Raw genomic sequence first — 16581 nt, 5'->3', positions numbered from 1 at the left:
AGTTCTCAGGAGCTACATGGAGGTGAATGTTCCTATCCAAAGCGCCTCCCATTTTACTCCTCTCAGCCTCAGCCTGTGTCTCTAGGATTTCTGCCAATTCCTTTTTCTTTTTCTCTCATCCACTGGGGGGAATTATTAATTGGACTGATACTTTGGCATGATTTTTCCTCAAGGTATGAAGAAAAGAAAGTGTTTGAAAATCCAGTGATGTTTCCTCTTGCACTGAAGTGGCACATCTCTGAATACTCCACTCAAAATAACTTTTTGGAGGGCCTCATGAAGCAAATCAGAGGTAATGAAGAAATGCTGCAAGCATTTCAGACTGCACATTAGGGCTAGATGTATTTTAATATACTTTAAGCTGCTTGTATCATTAGCGAACCCAGGAACATGAGAAATTTATGTAAAGGTTATGAAAGCCATTTTAGTTTACTTTGTAAAGTTTTCAGAATTATCCCACAGGTTAAGCTTTGAATTGCATACTGTATATACTCTTGTATAAGCCAACCACATATAAGTCGAGGCACCTAATGTTACAACAAAAAACTGGGAAAACTTATTGACTCGTGTATAAGTCGAGGGTGGGAAATGCAGCAGCTACTGGTAAATTTCAAAAATAAAAATAGATACCAATAAAATTACATTAATTGAGGCATCAGTAGGTTAAATGTTTTCAAATATTTATTTCAAAGAAAATCAGTCAACTAGCTCTGTAAGTGGAAAAGAGGGTCAACAAGATCAATATAGTCTCAACAATAACTTTAAAAGTACAAAAGCCTTAGCTCAATCAGCAGCCAAGCTAAAACACAAGAGTTAAAATCCTTCAAAATTGGATTCCTCCTCATCATCTGTATGTCCAAATGTAACCCAACTTAGATTTTAAGAGGGATATTATCAGAGATGGAAACTCTACTATTAGCTTCCATTGTAAACAATGGGGGATGGGGCACCCCCTTTGAGGGTCAATAACTTTGGATCCCCTGACCTAAACTTCAGCAAACCTGTCTGGTATCATAAAGAGACTCTCCTGATGATACCAGCCAGGTTTGGTGAAGTTTGGTTCATAGGGTCCAAAGTTATGGACCCTCAAAAGGGTAGCCCCATCTCCTGTTAGCTCCCATTGAAAACAATGGGGATTGGGGGCACCTCCTTTGGGGGTCCGTAACTTTGGACTCCCTGAACCAAACTTTACCAAACTTGGCTGGTATCATCAAGAGTGTCGTCTGAGGGTACCCTGAAATTAAGCCGCTAGCTTAAAAACTGTGCCCCCTGCTGGCCGGCAAAGTAAAAACACACACAAAAATTTAATGACCCAAATATAAGTCGAGGGGAGCTTTTTCAGCATTAAAAGTGTGCTGAAAAATTCGACTTATACATGAATATATTCGGTAACTCAGATTTTTCTCAAATCTATTTTACATTGTTGATATCAGCTCATTTCTATGACTGTGCACTGGAAAACTATGAGGCAGATGCTAGAATAAACATTGAAAATGAAAGGGGAGGGGAGGTAGCTGACCTTCAGGGTTCCCTCATTTAATGGAGACATCTTCCTGATCCATTTCAGGAAAAAAACCATTCTCATTTCAGAATGTCTATGGCCAAATTAGACCTATGAAAACAGAGGGGTTTTTTTTAGTCAGAGGCATAGCTAGGGAAAATGGAGCCCAGTGCAAAATCTGAGTTTTTGGACCCCACCCCCCTGGGCAGCTGCTGTGATGCTGGAATCCCCAAACAGCATCACTTTTAATGGTGTTTAAACTAGGGAGCCCAGATTCTCCTTTTAAATCCACTTTAAAGGGAAAATCTGGGGTCCCCAGTTAAAACAACATTGAAAGTGATGCTGTTTTGGAGTGGATTCTCCCTCACCCTGAAACAGCATCACTTTCAATGTTTAAACTGGGACCTCAGATTCTCCCTTTAAATCCATGCTGAAGGGGGTGGATTTAAAAGGACAATCTGGGGAAATTTTTGGGGGGGTGCTTGCTGTCAGGCATGCAATTGTTAAGCTAGAAGCACCAAACTTTCAGGGTACCTTTAGGAGACTCTCCTGATGATACCACCCAGGCTTGGTGAAGTTTGGTTCAGGGGGTCCAAAGTTATGGACCCTCAAAAGTGTAGATCCTTGGGCCTCAGTTCTTAGCAAACTTACTATGATGTGAATCTCCAATTAATAAAAATGAGTAGTGAAAATGGAAGATATAGAAATATTTCCACATTAATAAAGTTCAGAAAGAAATTTTCCCAGAAGTTGATTCTATTTAACCTTTCACCCAAAACTCAGAAGACAAATGTTTGAATGTGCCATCAAGTCACAAACAAATTAAGGGGGACCCCAGAAAAAAAAGGTTTTTAAGGAGAGGAAGAAGCAGAGATTTCTTTGCTATTGCCATAGTCTGCTGAATCTTCTTTGTCAAGCGCCAACCCTGCTCAGCTGTCATGATTTGATGAGATGGGGCTATACCATGGCACCTTCCCTCCCCAAGAAAAAAAGAGGCAATATTATTAACATGTTTTGTTAGAAATCTTGTGATAGGCACAAAGGTTTGCTGCTCACTTTGGTTCCTTTGTTTCCTCAGACAGACTGGATTTTGGACTTCACCTGCATAAAGGTATATACATTGATCAGTGGCTTCTCAAACAAAAAGTTACACCTTACAATGTGTGTTCTTCCACGGTGTTTTTTTCAGAGATACACAAAGGAACTATGTTGAGGCAACAAAACACTAACATATTAATATACTGAAAAATATTATTGCAGTTCAAGTTCGTAACTGCTAGTGAGATTTTTAAGTACGAACAGGCAGTGATTCTCAATGAAGCAGTAAAGCAACTGTCTTTAATGGACTTCATTAAAGACAGCTGCTTTACTGCTTTTTTTAGAATCACTGCCTGTTTGGTCTTATTACTTCATTTGAGAATCACTGCCTGTTTGTTGCTTTGATAACTGCAGTTGAACCTAATTAAAGCCATAACTTGTGTTTAGCAGAAGTGTATCATAATAAGTTTGTAAAGCAACCTAGGAAACAAACAGAATTTCTTTTCCATCAAGAATTTAGTTACTGTTAAATAAATTGTGTGACAGCATAATTAAATATCGTATCTTTAACAACAAAAGAATACAAATTTATTTGTTATTTTTTGCAAAACAATGTATAAATAATTTATTCACTTTTCAGGACACAGGATAGGTTGTACCACTGTCCCAATGAGTGGGATTTTAGATAGAAAATTGTTTTTCTAAATTTATTTTTATTATGATTTTCCATGTTTCAACATCAGCCATGTAACTATATAATCAACAGTAACATTCACTCAAAGTATGTATATGGGCTTAGCAGCATTACATATATAACAGCATTTCACATTTTAAATAACATTCTTAAGACTTTTTACTATTTCGTTACTATATATACCTATATTTTTATATACATATATATTTCCTTCCTTAAACAAATTTTCCTTTCCAGAACTAAATTACTTTACCACAGTACTCATTCATACACAACAATTTGTAGTCGGTACCTCAGTATTCTATAGATAAGACATGTATCTCTTTGTCTTTCTTCAAATAAGTTATCCATAAACGCCAATTCATCCCATATGTTTCAAATGGCAAGTTGCGCAATTGATGGCTTATCCTATTGACCATATGCAAATGTTGTACATTTTGCTTCCAATCCTCAATTGTGGGTATACTATCAGATTTCCAAACCTGAGCCAATACAATTTTTGCCGCCATTATCAAATGCTGAAGAATGTGCATATATGGTTTTAGCCAGTGGTGGGATTCAGCAGGTTCGCACCACTTCGGCAGAACCGGTTGTTAAAATGGTGCTTGTAAACAAACAGTTGTTAAATTGGGGTGCTGTGTGGTTTCCGGGCTGTATGGCCGTGTTCCAGCAGCATTCTCTCCTGATTTTTCGCCTTCATCTGTGGCTGGCATCCTCAGAGGATCTGATAATAGGAAAGGAAAGCAAGTGGACTATATATTGCTTTTCCACCACAAGTAAACTACTTTCAGATCAGTCTGTGTTCTTTCACTGAAATCTAGTAGCCACCCCAAGTCCAGCCAAAATTGTCCCAAGTGCCACTTGAAAATGCATCTCTCTGGCAGGCTTAAAACCATGGAAACCCCTTTGAGTGTGTTTTTTTCAGAGTCAATTAAAATCAAATTCAATTTTGAGATGTATTTTGGATCAGGATGAAGAAATACCACCCATTCTACCCATTCTGTGCCTCTGCTCATTTTCATGGGATTTGGGTGTTTTTATGTAAATGCTCTCCTATATTTGATTTCTTTTCCAAACTATATGTAACCTACTTATCCTTGGCCACATCAATCTCCATTGGAGACTTAGAAAATATTATATGACAGCACCCTGTGGCTTAACAAACCAATATGAAATTGCTTGAACAAATTAACAAACTTTTAATCTTGAACGCATGACTTTTCTAATTACTTTGGGATAAAATAATAGTGGAATATATAGTATGAGTATATTATCACTATGCAGCACAACTCAATTGTACAAAATCTTCAGTGCTGTTTTAAGAAAAAGCACTCAGAACAGTTAACACCTACTAACAGTGGTCCAGTAATGAAAGAATAAAGTGCAAAGAAAGTCAAATCTATTAATAAAGCAGGGGTTGCTTTTCTCTCATCCTACATGGCCTTCTGCCATCTGATGTAGCTGCTGCAGGTCTTCTCCAATTCTCAATTTGGGCCTGAAAAAAATATGAGTCATTCCCTCAATTTCAAGCTGCTTAGGCCTTCCCTTCTCCTGCTGCAGGCTACAGATCGATCAATTGAGGAGGGTGGGGCTCTTGCAGTTGGTAATAAGTAAGCAAGCTTACCAACTGCACATGCTCAGTGAGCTCTTATCCCCTGGGCCCTAAGATCCAACAAAACCAAAAAAAACTAAAATGGCATGGGTTACATACACATGGTTTTCTTGTCTCTCAAGGTTACCTGCTTGGGATAGGAGATGGTAGGAAAAGGGTTTGTGTTCCTGTGGGTTTTTATTGTGCCTTTTCTCTGCCTTCGCTTGTGGTGCACAAGGAGGCTGCTCTGCCTTTGAACAGGTCAGGCGAGGACAGGAAAGGGTTAAGGGGGCAAGAGGAGGCCAGGATGGGCAGGAGAAAAAAGCAGAAGCTGAAAATCTTTCACTTGTCTTATTTCCCTCCAACAGCAAATGTGACTCTGGATCCACACACGGCCCATCCCTACCTCATCCTGTCTGCGGATCGGAAAAGTGTGAGACGAGTAGAAAAAGCTCAAGATCTGCCCAGCAATCCTGAGAGATTTGACTATTATTGTGCTGTGTTGGGCCGTGAGGGGTTCACAGGAGGCCGCCATTTCTGGGATGTCCACATGGGAAGTGAGGGAGGATGGAATGTGGGGGTGGCCAGAAAGTCTGTGAGGAGGAAGAGATGGTTAAACTTCAGTCCTAAGGAAGGGATCTGGTCTGTGGGGAAATGGGGAGGGGGAGATTACTGGGCTGCCAGAAAAGGCTCTCATATTCGCCTGTGCCTGAGTGGGGAGCCCAAGAGGATCCGAGTCTGTCTGAACTATGATGGGGGTCGGGTGGCCTTTTTCGACGCTAACCGAGGAGCCCTCATCTATGAGTTCTCTGGAGCCTCCTTCTCTGGGGAGACCCTCCTGCCCTTCTTTTACGTGTATGAAAAAGGCCACCTCAAACTCTCTTCTTAAGACCTTCTCTTCACACCAGCAGCATCAAGAAGAAAATATTGTTTCTCTGAAGCTCTTTCCTTTAGTCCTGTAAAGGCCTCTCCAGGCTCCCAGCCACCAAAACTGACTGGAGTAAAACTGAGACATCCCTGCCCCCACTCCATTCCCCAACATTCCCTTTTTTCTTTGTATCTGATTTCTGAAAATAATAATAATACATTTAACTTTATAAAGAATAACAGGTTCAATGAGAGCTCTGAACAGACACCCCCTCAGCCTCCTCCAGCCGCCATTCCTCTCAGGCATGAAAGGCATGAGCCTTTGGGGAGGGTGGTATATAAATATAATAAACAAACAACAAACAAACAAACAACTAAAAAGATCCTGCAGAAGATTTTTTCCCTTTTTTGGTTTAACAACAATTAATACAATTACTGCTTTTTCTTTTCTCTTTTTTGTAGCAAGCATTTGTTTTTAATATGCTTATGTATTAAACTTCATTAAAGCTCAATAAACATATTAATTTAATAAGTCCTGCAGAAAAAAAGGAGGCCCTGCAAGTTTAAACAGATATTCTGGACTTTCTCTTTTCTTTTCTTTATGGGACACCACCTGTCAACTTTTGCCTTTGTTCAGCATCACCTTTCTGAAGGACTGAAGATTCTTTCCCTATCAAGGTTGCTACATTCAACACAGTTGTGTTTCAGATACCTGTAGCTGAAAAAAAAAGTAATGCTTAGAATTAAGTTGTGTTACCTTGAAAACTGGATTTTTTTGAATTTTTTTGGGGGGGAGGAAGGCATACATTGTAACTTCCAGACGATCAGAAGTGTGCTGATATTCATTGTCTTGAACCATCCCCAGTTCTCCAGTTGGACAGAAAAATCAAGAGGATAACCAGGGTCCTGTTGACTTACGCTTGCATTACGTTTCTCTTCATGTTTTTGAGTCTCTCTTCAGATTATTGTAAGGGTTTTTCATCCACATGACTGTCTTGCTCTCCTTCAATTCCCACAAATTGGGTGCTCATATTTAGTCCTCACCACAGCTCTGCAATGCAAGTTAGGCAAAATTACTGAGCTTCCTTCTTGGGTTGCCATTTCTGGCTTGGGAAATTCTTGGGGATTTTGGGTGCGGAGCCAGGGAGGGTGGAGTTTGAGGAGAGAAGGGACTTGAGGGGGGCCCGGTACCACATAGTCCATCCTCTGAAACAGGGGAACTGATTGGTCATCTGAAGATTAGCTGTGATTCTGGCAGATCTCCATGCCCCACGTGAGTCCTAACATACTGTGCTCTGCAATTCCTGCCTCTCGGTTTTTATAATTGTACTATTAATGTGTTATGTACACTTCAGAACAATTTGCTGATAAAGGGGACCCATGAGACTTGCAGGGGGGAATCCTATCACCTCCCCCTTGTTACCCAAAATGGTGGGATGCAATAACCCTCTTTGGTTGGGAAAATTAGCAGAGCACAAGGTTGCTTAGCATGGCTTAAGGAGTGTTGGGTAACTCGATCGATATATTGCCTGTGTATGCGGGTTTCAGCTCATCATAAGAAACCATCAGAGAAAATAAATTATTTTCAATGGTTTTATTGAGAAAATAAGAAAATGGAATAAAATGAAATCTCACTCACAATCACTCAATTACTGGGGGGGGGGGAAACACACACATACAAAGTTTCCATGGACGTAGGTAAGGGGGGGGTTCTCGGGTTTAAAAAAAAACCCATTCATGTCCGAAGCTTCGCCCACCCGTTTATGGGTTTTTAAAACATTTTAGTGCTTTTTCGGTTTCTGGCCTGCAGGGGGTGCATTGTTTGGGCTAGCTGGCAGCACCGAACTTTCAGGGATTGTTTGGGGGGCTCTCCAATGGGAGCTAATAGAAGATGGGGCTACACCTTTGAGGGTCCATAACTTTGAACCCCCTGAACCAAACTTCACCAAACCTGGGATGTATTATCAGGAGAGTCTCTTATTGATACCACCCAGGTTTTGTGAAGTTTGGTCCAGGGGGTCCAAAGCTATGGACTCCCAAAGGGAGTGCCCCATCCTCCATTGTTTTCAATGGGAGCTAATAGACGATGAAGGCTACATCTTTGAGGGTCCATAACTTTGGACATCCTGAACCAAACTTCACCAATCCTGGGATGTACTATCAGGAGAGTCTCTTATTGATACCACCCAGGTTTTGTGAAGTTTGGTCGAGGGAGTCCAAAGCTATGGACTCCCAAAGGGGGTGCCCCCATCTCCCATTGTTTCCAATGGGAGCTAATAGGAGATGGGGCTACACCTTTGAGGGTCCATAACTTTGGACCCCCTGAACCAAACTTCACCAAACCTGGGTGGTATCATTAGGAGAGACTCCTAAAGATACCCTAAAAGTTTGGTGCTTCTAGCTTAACCATTGCACCCATGACAGCAGGCACTCCCCAAATTTCCGCAGATTCTCCTTTTAAATCCACCCCCTTTGGCATGGAATTAAAGGGAGAATTTGAGGTCCTCAGTTTAGAAGAAGAATAAGAGTTTGGATTTATATCCCCCCTTCCTCTCCTGCAGGAGACTCAAAGGGGCTTATAATCTCCTTGCCCTTGCTCCCTCACAACAAACATCCTGTGAGGTGGGTGGGGCTGAGAGAGCTGCTTTTATAAGCACTAGGCCAGGGGCGGGGCTTGGGGAGGTATGGCCATGCCCTAGGGGTGGGTGGGAGTGTGGCCCCACCCCTGAACCCCCCCATAAAAAATCTATACCTACGTCCCTGAAAGTTTCCTAAGATGTAATTTAGAGAGAAGGGATGGGGCATCAAAGATTATATTTGCCAGTCTTGTAGTGGATGTCTAGGAGACAGAGTCCTAGTGGGCCAGCACTAGGCTCTGGGATGATCAGCGCTGATGGAAAAATATTATTGAGCACCATAGGGGTGTGTGATAATAATGAATACTTAACTGGGGTCTGGGGTGTGCTTTTATAGGGAAAAACATGTCTTGGGGCAAAGGAAAGCCTTGAACAAAGAATTTTGCCTGCTGTTCCAGTCACAGTCTTGAGTGTCAGACCATAGACCTGATAGCTGACCCATTATCTTTACGGGTTTTGGTGGTTTTTCCGGGCTGTGTGGCCGTGGTCTGGTGGATCTTGTTTCTAACGTTTCGCCTGCATCTGTGGCGAAGTCTGTTTCTGTGATACACCTCTGAAGATGCCAGCCACAGATGTAGGCGAAACGTTAGACACCTTGAACCAAACTTCGCCAAACCTGGGAGGTATCATCAGCAGAGTCTCTTACTGATACCACCCAGGTTTTGTGAAGTTTAGTCCAGGGGGTCCAAAGCTATGGACTCCCAAAGGGGGTGCCCCATCCCCCATTGTTTCCAATGGGAGCTAATTATTATTTATTATTATAGGAGATGGGGGCTACACCTTTGAGGGTCCATAACTTTGGACCCCCTGAACCAAACTTCACCAAACCTGGTTGGTATCATTAGAAGAGTCTCCTAAAGATACCCTGAAAGTTTGGTGCTACTAACTTAAAAATTGCACCCCTGACAGCAGGCAGCCCCCAAATTTCCCCAGATTCTCCTTTTAAATCCACCCCCTTCGGCATGGAATTAAAGGGAGAATCTGAGGTCCCCAGTTAAGAAGAAGATGATGAAGATGACGACTTTGGATTTATAACCCCCCTTTCTCTCCTGTAGGAGACTCAAAGAGGCTTACAATCTCCTTGCCCTTCCTCCCTCACAACAAACACCCTGTGAGGTGGGTGGGGCTGAGAGAGCTCCGAAAACTAGCCCGAGGTCACCCAGCTGTCATGTGTGGGAGTGCACACGCTAATCTAAATTCCCCAGAAGCCTCCACAGCTCAAGCGGCAGAGCGGGGAATCAAACCCAGTTCCTCCAGATTAGAATGCACCTGCTCTTAACCACTACGCTACATTGAAAATGATGCTGTTTCAGGGTGGGGGATAATCCACCCCAAAACAGCATCACTTTCAATATTGTTTTAACTGGGGACCTCAGATTCTCCCTTTAAGGTGGATTTAAAAGGAGAATTTGGGCTCTCTAGTTTAAATATCATTGAAAGTGATGCTGTTTGGGAGTGGATTCCAGCATCACAGTGGCTGCCCATGAGTCAATATATTGTGCCAAAGGTTCCATTGCTGATCCTACTGCAGACACTATGGGTCTTCCCAGTGGGGGTGTGCCAGACTTATGAATTTTGGGCAACATGTAAAAAATAGGTACCCTTGGCCACTTATTCATCAAAAAAATGGCCACCTTTGATGAAATCCAGCCTACTTATTCCGCTTCCTGTACTGAAATAGTAATTAGGTTCATTATATGTGCAGTCGAATCTTCTGATAATTTTTTATAATGATGTTCATCACCCAACTGTCAGTTTACTTCCACTATATAATCAGTGCGGTCTTGAAGCACAATTGCCCCTCCTTTGTCCACTTCCTTGATCACAATCGAGGGATCTGACCCTAAAGATTGCAAAACTTGTATATCTTCCCTTGTCACATTCCATGCCCTATGTCTCGATGGTGTTCTACTTAATTTACGTTACATTTGTAGTACCAATCGTTCAAAAGTGGTAATCGAAGGATCAGATATTGGGGGTATAAATGAAGATTTTGTAGCTACTTGCCCCGGTGCTTGTGTCTGTGGGATTGTCTTTATCAGCAAAAAATACTCGTAATTTGAGTGCTCTCATCAGTTTATAAAGATCCACTCTCGTAATGTAAGGGTCATATTTTGGAGTAAACACAAACCCCAATCCCAAATTTAATACATACAAAGCAGTTTCATACAACTGCTTTGAAAGGAGTAATTGCCTGGAACGTGAATGAACATCCACAGGGGCAGCCATCTTCAATTTATGACATTACATAGGCAACATGCCACAAATTCAGGCACTATAATATATTATATTAGAAATGTACCCACTGTACTCATCCATTCCTTTCAATCAAAATTCCACAGACTAGGTTACTGTGATCTATGAGCCTGTACTAGTTGATGTTCTGTCAAAAAAAATCCTATTATTTCACAACTAAATGTTTTCTAATTTTTACTGTTATTTTACTTACCACTCAGATGGCTTAGAGGGGCATATGTTTGTTGCTCTCAAATATGGGAATATAGGCAGTTTTACTTATAGTAACCTAAGAATCCCACCCAAATTACACTTTCCTGGAACTAAGTCCCACTGAATAGGCTTTTGTGGGTATTAAGTAGATCTGTTTGAGTTGTTCTCTCAAGCGTTTAATACTTTTAAATTCGAGAAGTATGCAAAATGATGTATTTCACATTACTAACACAGCAAAACAAGTTTAGGGAAAAAAGTATCCTCCCCCACCCACCCCCCAAAAATCAAGAAAAAGTTTCTCCCTCCCTGTGGCTCCTTAGGATTTCGTATCAAAAATGTCTTTTTAGGACATGGAGAATTGGACTCAGAAGCACCCTCATTGACTCCTTCCACTTCCAGCAGATTTCCAGTTAGGTCACCCTGTGCTTGTCTGATAGTTACGAATTGCTGACTTTCAGGATTTTCCTCTAAAACCTCCTGAGATCATGGAACTTTGGAATTGGAGGTGCCTGCTTCCATTTCAATTAAGCTATTTGTTCTTCCTGATAACATTTTATGGTGACCAGAGTCCAACATTTTTGCACTGAAGAGTGCCAAAGTCCTCTTTGGAACAAGGATTCTCAGCATCAGAGAAACTAGCCTGCAGCTTCAAAAATACATTCCTACAAAAGCAACATGACTCCAATAATAATATAGTCTTACTATTCCCCCTGCCCCCTTCTCAATAAATTCACCATGTCACAAAGGTGAATTCAGCACAGCAAATTTATAACAAGTTGTAGTCGTGATGAAGGAACCTGTTTTCCTATTTTCATGATCATATGTGTTCTGTGCAGGTCATGGAAATAATCTTGGTTGCTGTCATACTTTAGTGTGGAGATGCTTCTCTTTAAAAAAAAAATTACCTGCAACATATGTGTAGCTATGCAGGCATGCAGAGATGAACCCCCACAGCCATGACGATCATTTGCAATACGATCAGCTGCACCTGCGTAACTACGCAGATGCAACCTGCAAAATAACTTTTAAAAGGAAAAGGGACCTCCCTGCAATAGGCGGGCAACTTTTACCCGACTGTGGAGGACAGGAGGGAAGGGAGGGAACTAAAATACCCCTTTTCTACTAACAATACCCCTTTTCTACTAACTCTGTAATTTATAATGCCAATAAAGGCTTTGGAATTGGAATCATAGAGTTGGAAGAGGCCATACAAGCCATCTAGTCCAACCCCCTTCTCAATGCAGAATCAATCTAAGCATTTCTAATTGTCATCTTTCTCTTTCACTATTGCAGCTTATTCATTGGCTAATTTCTTCTGATGACTTCTTTCTGAAGGGGCTGGTTCTCAACACTGCTTGAGAGTCATTCCATTCTTAGGGTGTGCATGGGTTAACCAGCTAGCTGCATGTATATTTCTATTCTATTAATTAAAGCAAATGGAGGGAACTAAAGCACCTCCTGCCTGACCACTTGGGAGCAATTCCAATTTGGGATTTTTCAAAAAGATTGATTGCTTATTGATTTTCAAAAAAAACGGATTGGGGAAAATAAAATGGGGCAGACTCATTTTGGGGGCAAGACCTGTGTAAAGTCACCCCCCCCCAACTAATGGGTTATACAGCAACCTACATCCTTTATATTTGCTCTATGCAGAACCAGCCATAATGAGCCCAGAAAACCTTTCCCCCTTTTATCGCAAACGCCCTCTACTACTAATCTCCACTTAATGACTCCACCCTTATTGGCAAAGCCAATAAACTCTATGGACCTTTACAGTAATTCTCACATGATTTACAATAACTCCTTACTGTAATTGTCACATGATTTTTTAAAAAGAAAAATAATTTCAAAAGTGTGGCCAGTTTGCTCCAGAGATGGAGAAGACGTGGAGAAGACTTGTCTCCTGTGCTTTTTCCAGCAGTGATTCAATCAGCGAGTAAGGACTGGTGTCTGCTGGGCAGATGGTCTCAAGTGGCTCTCAGGTGACCATCTTTGTCATTGGCTGCTGTCTGTTGGACTAATTGCCCTGTTAGACTAATTGCCTTGTTGGCTCTGGGCAACTTTGAACAACTCCTGTCAGCTCCAAACAGCCTCAGATTGAGCACAATGAGTTCTAGGGTTCATCAGAGGTCCTCAGCTGCCATCGGACATTTTCATTTAATAACAAGACCATTACCCTGCAAACTTATTATATGGAACATGAAGTGGACCTGGCAAATATGACCAAGATCTGGGCAAGGAGAATGTTACTTTGAAAAACTACCCCCCCCCCCCCCCCCGTTTCTCAGTCCGTCATCAGTCTTGGACAAAGGGTTGGGAGGGGGTCAATGCTCATTTGGGAAACTTTCTTCTCAAGAGCACTCCCTGTCCCAAACATCCCAGGTGTTGATTGTTTTGCTCTGTTTGGGGAACTTGGCCATCTGGCTGGTTGTACTGACTGCGTAAAGGGCCAGCAGATATCCTGCTGAGTCTTTTGGAGGTGGCGTCAGGCTGGGCCTTGGATTTCTCCTGTCTGATAGTTTGAAGGGATTTCAACATCCACGCTGATGTGGCCACTTCCATAAAGACTACAGAGTTGGTGTCTTCCAGGGCAGCACTAGGACACTCAATGTGTATCAGGTTACACATATCAAACATGCCACACATTAAAACTGACCTTTGCCATGGGGGTGGATCTCTCTACTGATAGAGATCTCTACTGCCAGATTGCTGTGGTCAGACCATTTTGCCCTGAAAGCCCATCTGAGCATCCCAGCCCCTCCCTGCAGGGATGGAAAGTTGATTTATGCTGGCCTACAAAGACTTATGGATCCAATTGGTTTTCTGGATGCTCTGCGGAATTTTATGCCTCACGACAACTAGTTAAATATGCTAGTAGACAACTGGCCCAACCATCTCTTTGAAGCCATTGCCAACATGTCTCCTTAACATCCTCTCCGCCTCCTTCCCAAACTGGCCACTTGGTATACCATGGTGCTCCAGAGGAAAAAAAGGAGCTTAGATGACTAGAGCAGTTTTGGTGGAATCCTCATGTCGAAATGGCAAGAACATTTTTCAGGATATTTATGAGACCATTGAGATGGTGGCGAAGGCAGCTAAAAAGGAATATTATGCAGTCTTCATTGCATCCACTAACTCTTGCCCAGCACAATTGCTTAGGGTGATAAGGTCTTTGACTGCCCTCACTGAGGGATCTTGGAATGTTAGGAAGTCAGCAATCAGCTGAGAGTCATTTGCAGGCTTTTTTGTGGATAAAAACCTTTTACTCCCTAGGACCTCCCCACCAATGTTGATGTAATTAGTGAACTGGAGGCCCCTTGGCCATCTTCAGGTCCTGTATTTGACCAATTCAGCCATCTCTCCCAGTCCAATGTTGAGAGGATCTTGGGGGCTGTGAAGCCTCCCACCTGCCCCTTAGACTCTAGCCCATCATGGCTGATAAAAGCCAGTGGTTGTGGTGTGCAGGGACTCCTGATGGATATTATTGATCTGTTCCTGAGTTCTGGGCTCTTCCCAGCAGGGCTGAAAGAGGTGGTGGTAAGGCTGCCCTTGAAAAAAGCCATCACTGGATCCATCTGATTCATCCAACTGCCATCTAGTATCACATCTTTTGTTCCTGGGCAAGGTAGTTGAGAGTGTGAATGGGAAGGGGTGGGGGGAGGTATTGTTACCGCGCTGCTCAGGATAACACTTTCCTTACTCAGAGGTATCCCGCTCTCGGCAGCGCCCAGGAACCCAAGCAAGACCCGACACGGCTCAGATAAATAAAAGGTGATTTATTGAGATGCTGACCTAAGTGTCAGCACCTCCGCTCCACACTACAACTCCTGCTGCCTAGCAGCCTTACAGCACCTTAAGTACACTTTCTCCCGTCGGGAGCCCGGGAGCATGAAAGACAGCCCACCACCATTCATTAACAGAATTCAAAACAACCAATCAATCATTTGCAACATGCAGGAACCAATCAGAGTTCGATAGGCGTCCCCTTCTTGAGTTTCGCGCCAGAGTAGGGCGAGGCGATGACGTGTCCAGTGGCGGGAAAGCACAGAGGCTTTCCCCAGGTGTCCGAGGTCCAGAGACAGAGAGATGATGACGAAACCCTCCTTATCTGCCAGCTGACGGGATTAGGCAGGGCGAGGCACTTCAACTGAGGTTCCCCCTTTGTCCGCGTGTGTCGGGAGCCTTTACACTTGAATAGGATGTGCTCAGGTGGAGCGGAGATGGCTCCCTGCCCTGGGCTAAGGAGGTTCCATGCAAGCACAAATACAAAGAAACTTACAAAATCCTACTTTACTATCTAATACAGGCAATTCCTATCTAGCTAGCACAGAGAACAGGACAGTTTTAAAACCTTAATTTGAACACAGTCCAGAAGTGGAGGAACTCCCCTTCTGGCTCCGCTATCAGTATCCTAAACAATAAAGCACAGAGTGAGTTCTGCTCCCTCACTAGTCAGAGTTCATCACCCCCACATTCAATTTCTCACCTGCCTTCCCAAACTGCCAGGCCAGGTAGTGGAGCAAATGCTCCACAGCCCAGCAACTGCCTCCTGCCTACCCATATCAAGCCACCAAGCCCTCCCCGCCTCCCTCCCCTCCCAGCCATCCATACTTGACCTTCCCCCTCCACCTCAGCTCACCCCCTGCCATCTAGTCACGTTGTGTTACCCTACAGCGGGCTTTACTGCTAGTAAAACTAAAAACAAACAAACAAACAATTAAGAGTGTGATACTGCAGCAACAGGATAGTCAGCATAGAACCCAGCCTGCTTCTCTCTCAAACTGGAGGATCCAACTATTCCTGGATCTAAAGAGGAAGCTATTTGTGCGTCCTCAAACAGGGTGTGATTCCACAGCTGCTCAACTACTCACATCTTCCTATACTCTCCATGGTAGTGATAGCAGCACAGAAATTCTATTTCTCTGCCCTCATCATATCCAAACAGTCTAGACCTGCAGAACTCTCATTGTGTGGTGAGGGGCCTATTGGGGTTTGTACTACAGAGGAGGTGGGCTGCTTCACAGCCCATTGCTCAAGACGTTGCTGATGAAATCTCTTGTATTCATTCCAACTTGGACTATCCAATCACAGTAACGGAACTGTGGGGCTGACTTGTCCAGTTACTTGGGATACCTTTCAGCTTCTTCAGTCTGAGGTTGGGGAGAGGATTTTTTAAAGTTTGACACTTACCACCTGCTGGCATGATGTTTGTCCCTCATATACTCTGTGTGTGTGTGCGCGCGTGCGTGCGTGCATGCGCAGAATATAGCAAACGTCCACCTGAGAGGCGGTGGTTGCCTTGAGGCAAGAAGTGCTACTTCCACTGCTAAAGGAACCAACCCTGGACACAGTAGATTTCAATAAATGTCCATCAGTTTCAGATGTTACATACTGGAGCAAGATGATTGAATAAGTGGTGCTGGACAACTTCTGTGATTCCAGAATTGAGCTTATTCTTTGGATCTATTCACATCTGGTGCCAGACCTGGTGATGGGGTTCAAATGTCCCTGGTAGATGATCTGTGCTGGGAGAGGGATATGAAGAGTGTGACCTGGTTGATTTTCTTGACTCTCTCAGCCATTTTTGGTATCATGGATTATGGTATCTTTTGTAGTTGGGATTGGGAGGGAATGTTTTGCAACTGTTTCAGTCCAGTGTGGTGCTGGAGGTCTGCTGCTCAGATTCTGGGCCTTTGACCTATGGGGTCCTGAAAGGTATCATGTTGTTTCCCCCCCTCGCCATGCTTTTATATATCTCAATGTCTGAAGTCAGTGGGAGAGGTCACCAGTATGTGGAGGACACTCA

General features: G+C 43.0%; 1 protein-coding gene across 1 annotated transcript in view; it reads left to right on the top strand.

Moving 5' to 3' along the window:
* Positions 1-16581, top strand: part of LOC125429973 — a 96288-nt gene that overhangs the window by 15187 nt on the left and 64520 nt on the right. The window contains exons 6-10 of the mRNA XM_048491610.1: positions 174-292; positions 2580-2612; positions 3796-3798; positions 5193-5710; positions 14049-14312. Of these exons, the coding sequence (XP_048347567.1) occupies positions 174-292; positions 2580-2612; positions 3796-3798; positions 5193-5710; positions 14049-14312 (937 nt within the window). The remainder of the gene's footprint in view (positions 1-173; positions 293-2579; positions 2613-3795; positions 3799-5192; positions 5711-14048; positions 14313-16581) is intronic.

This window comes from Sphaerodactylus townsendi, linkage group LG03 (genome assembly GCF_021028975.2).
Source record: "Sphaerodactylus townsendi isolate TG3544 linkage group LG03, MPM_Stown_v2.3, whole genome shotgun sequence".
NCBI lineage: Eukaryota > Metazoa > Chordata > Lepidosauria > Squamata > Sphaerodactylidae > Sphaerodactylus > Sphaerodactylus townsendi.
This window is presented reverse-complemented; position numbering and strand designations above follow the sequence as displayed.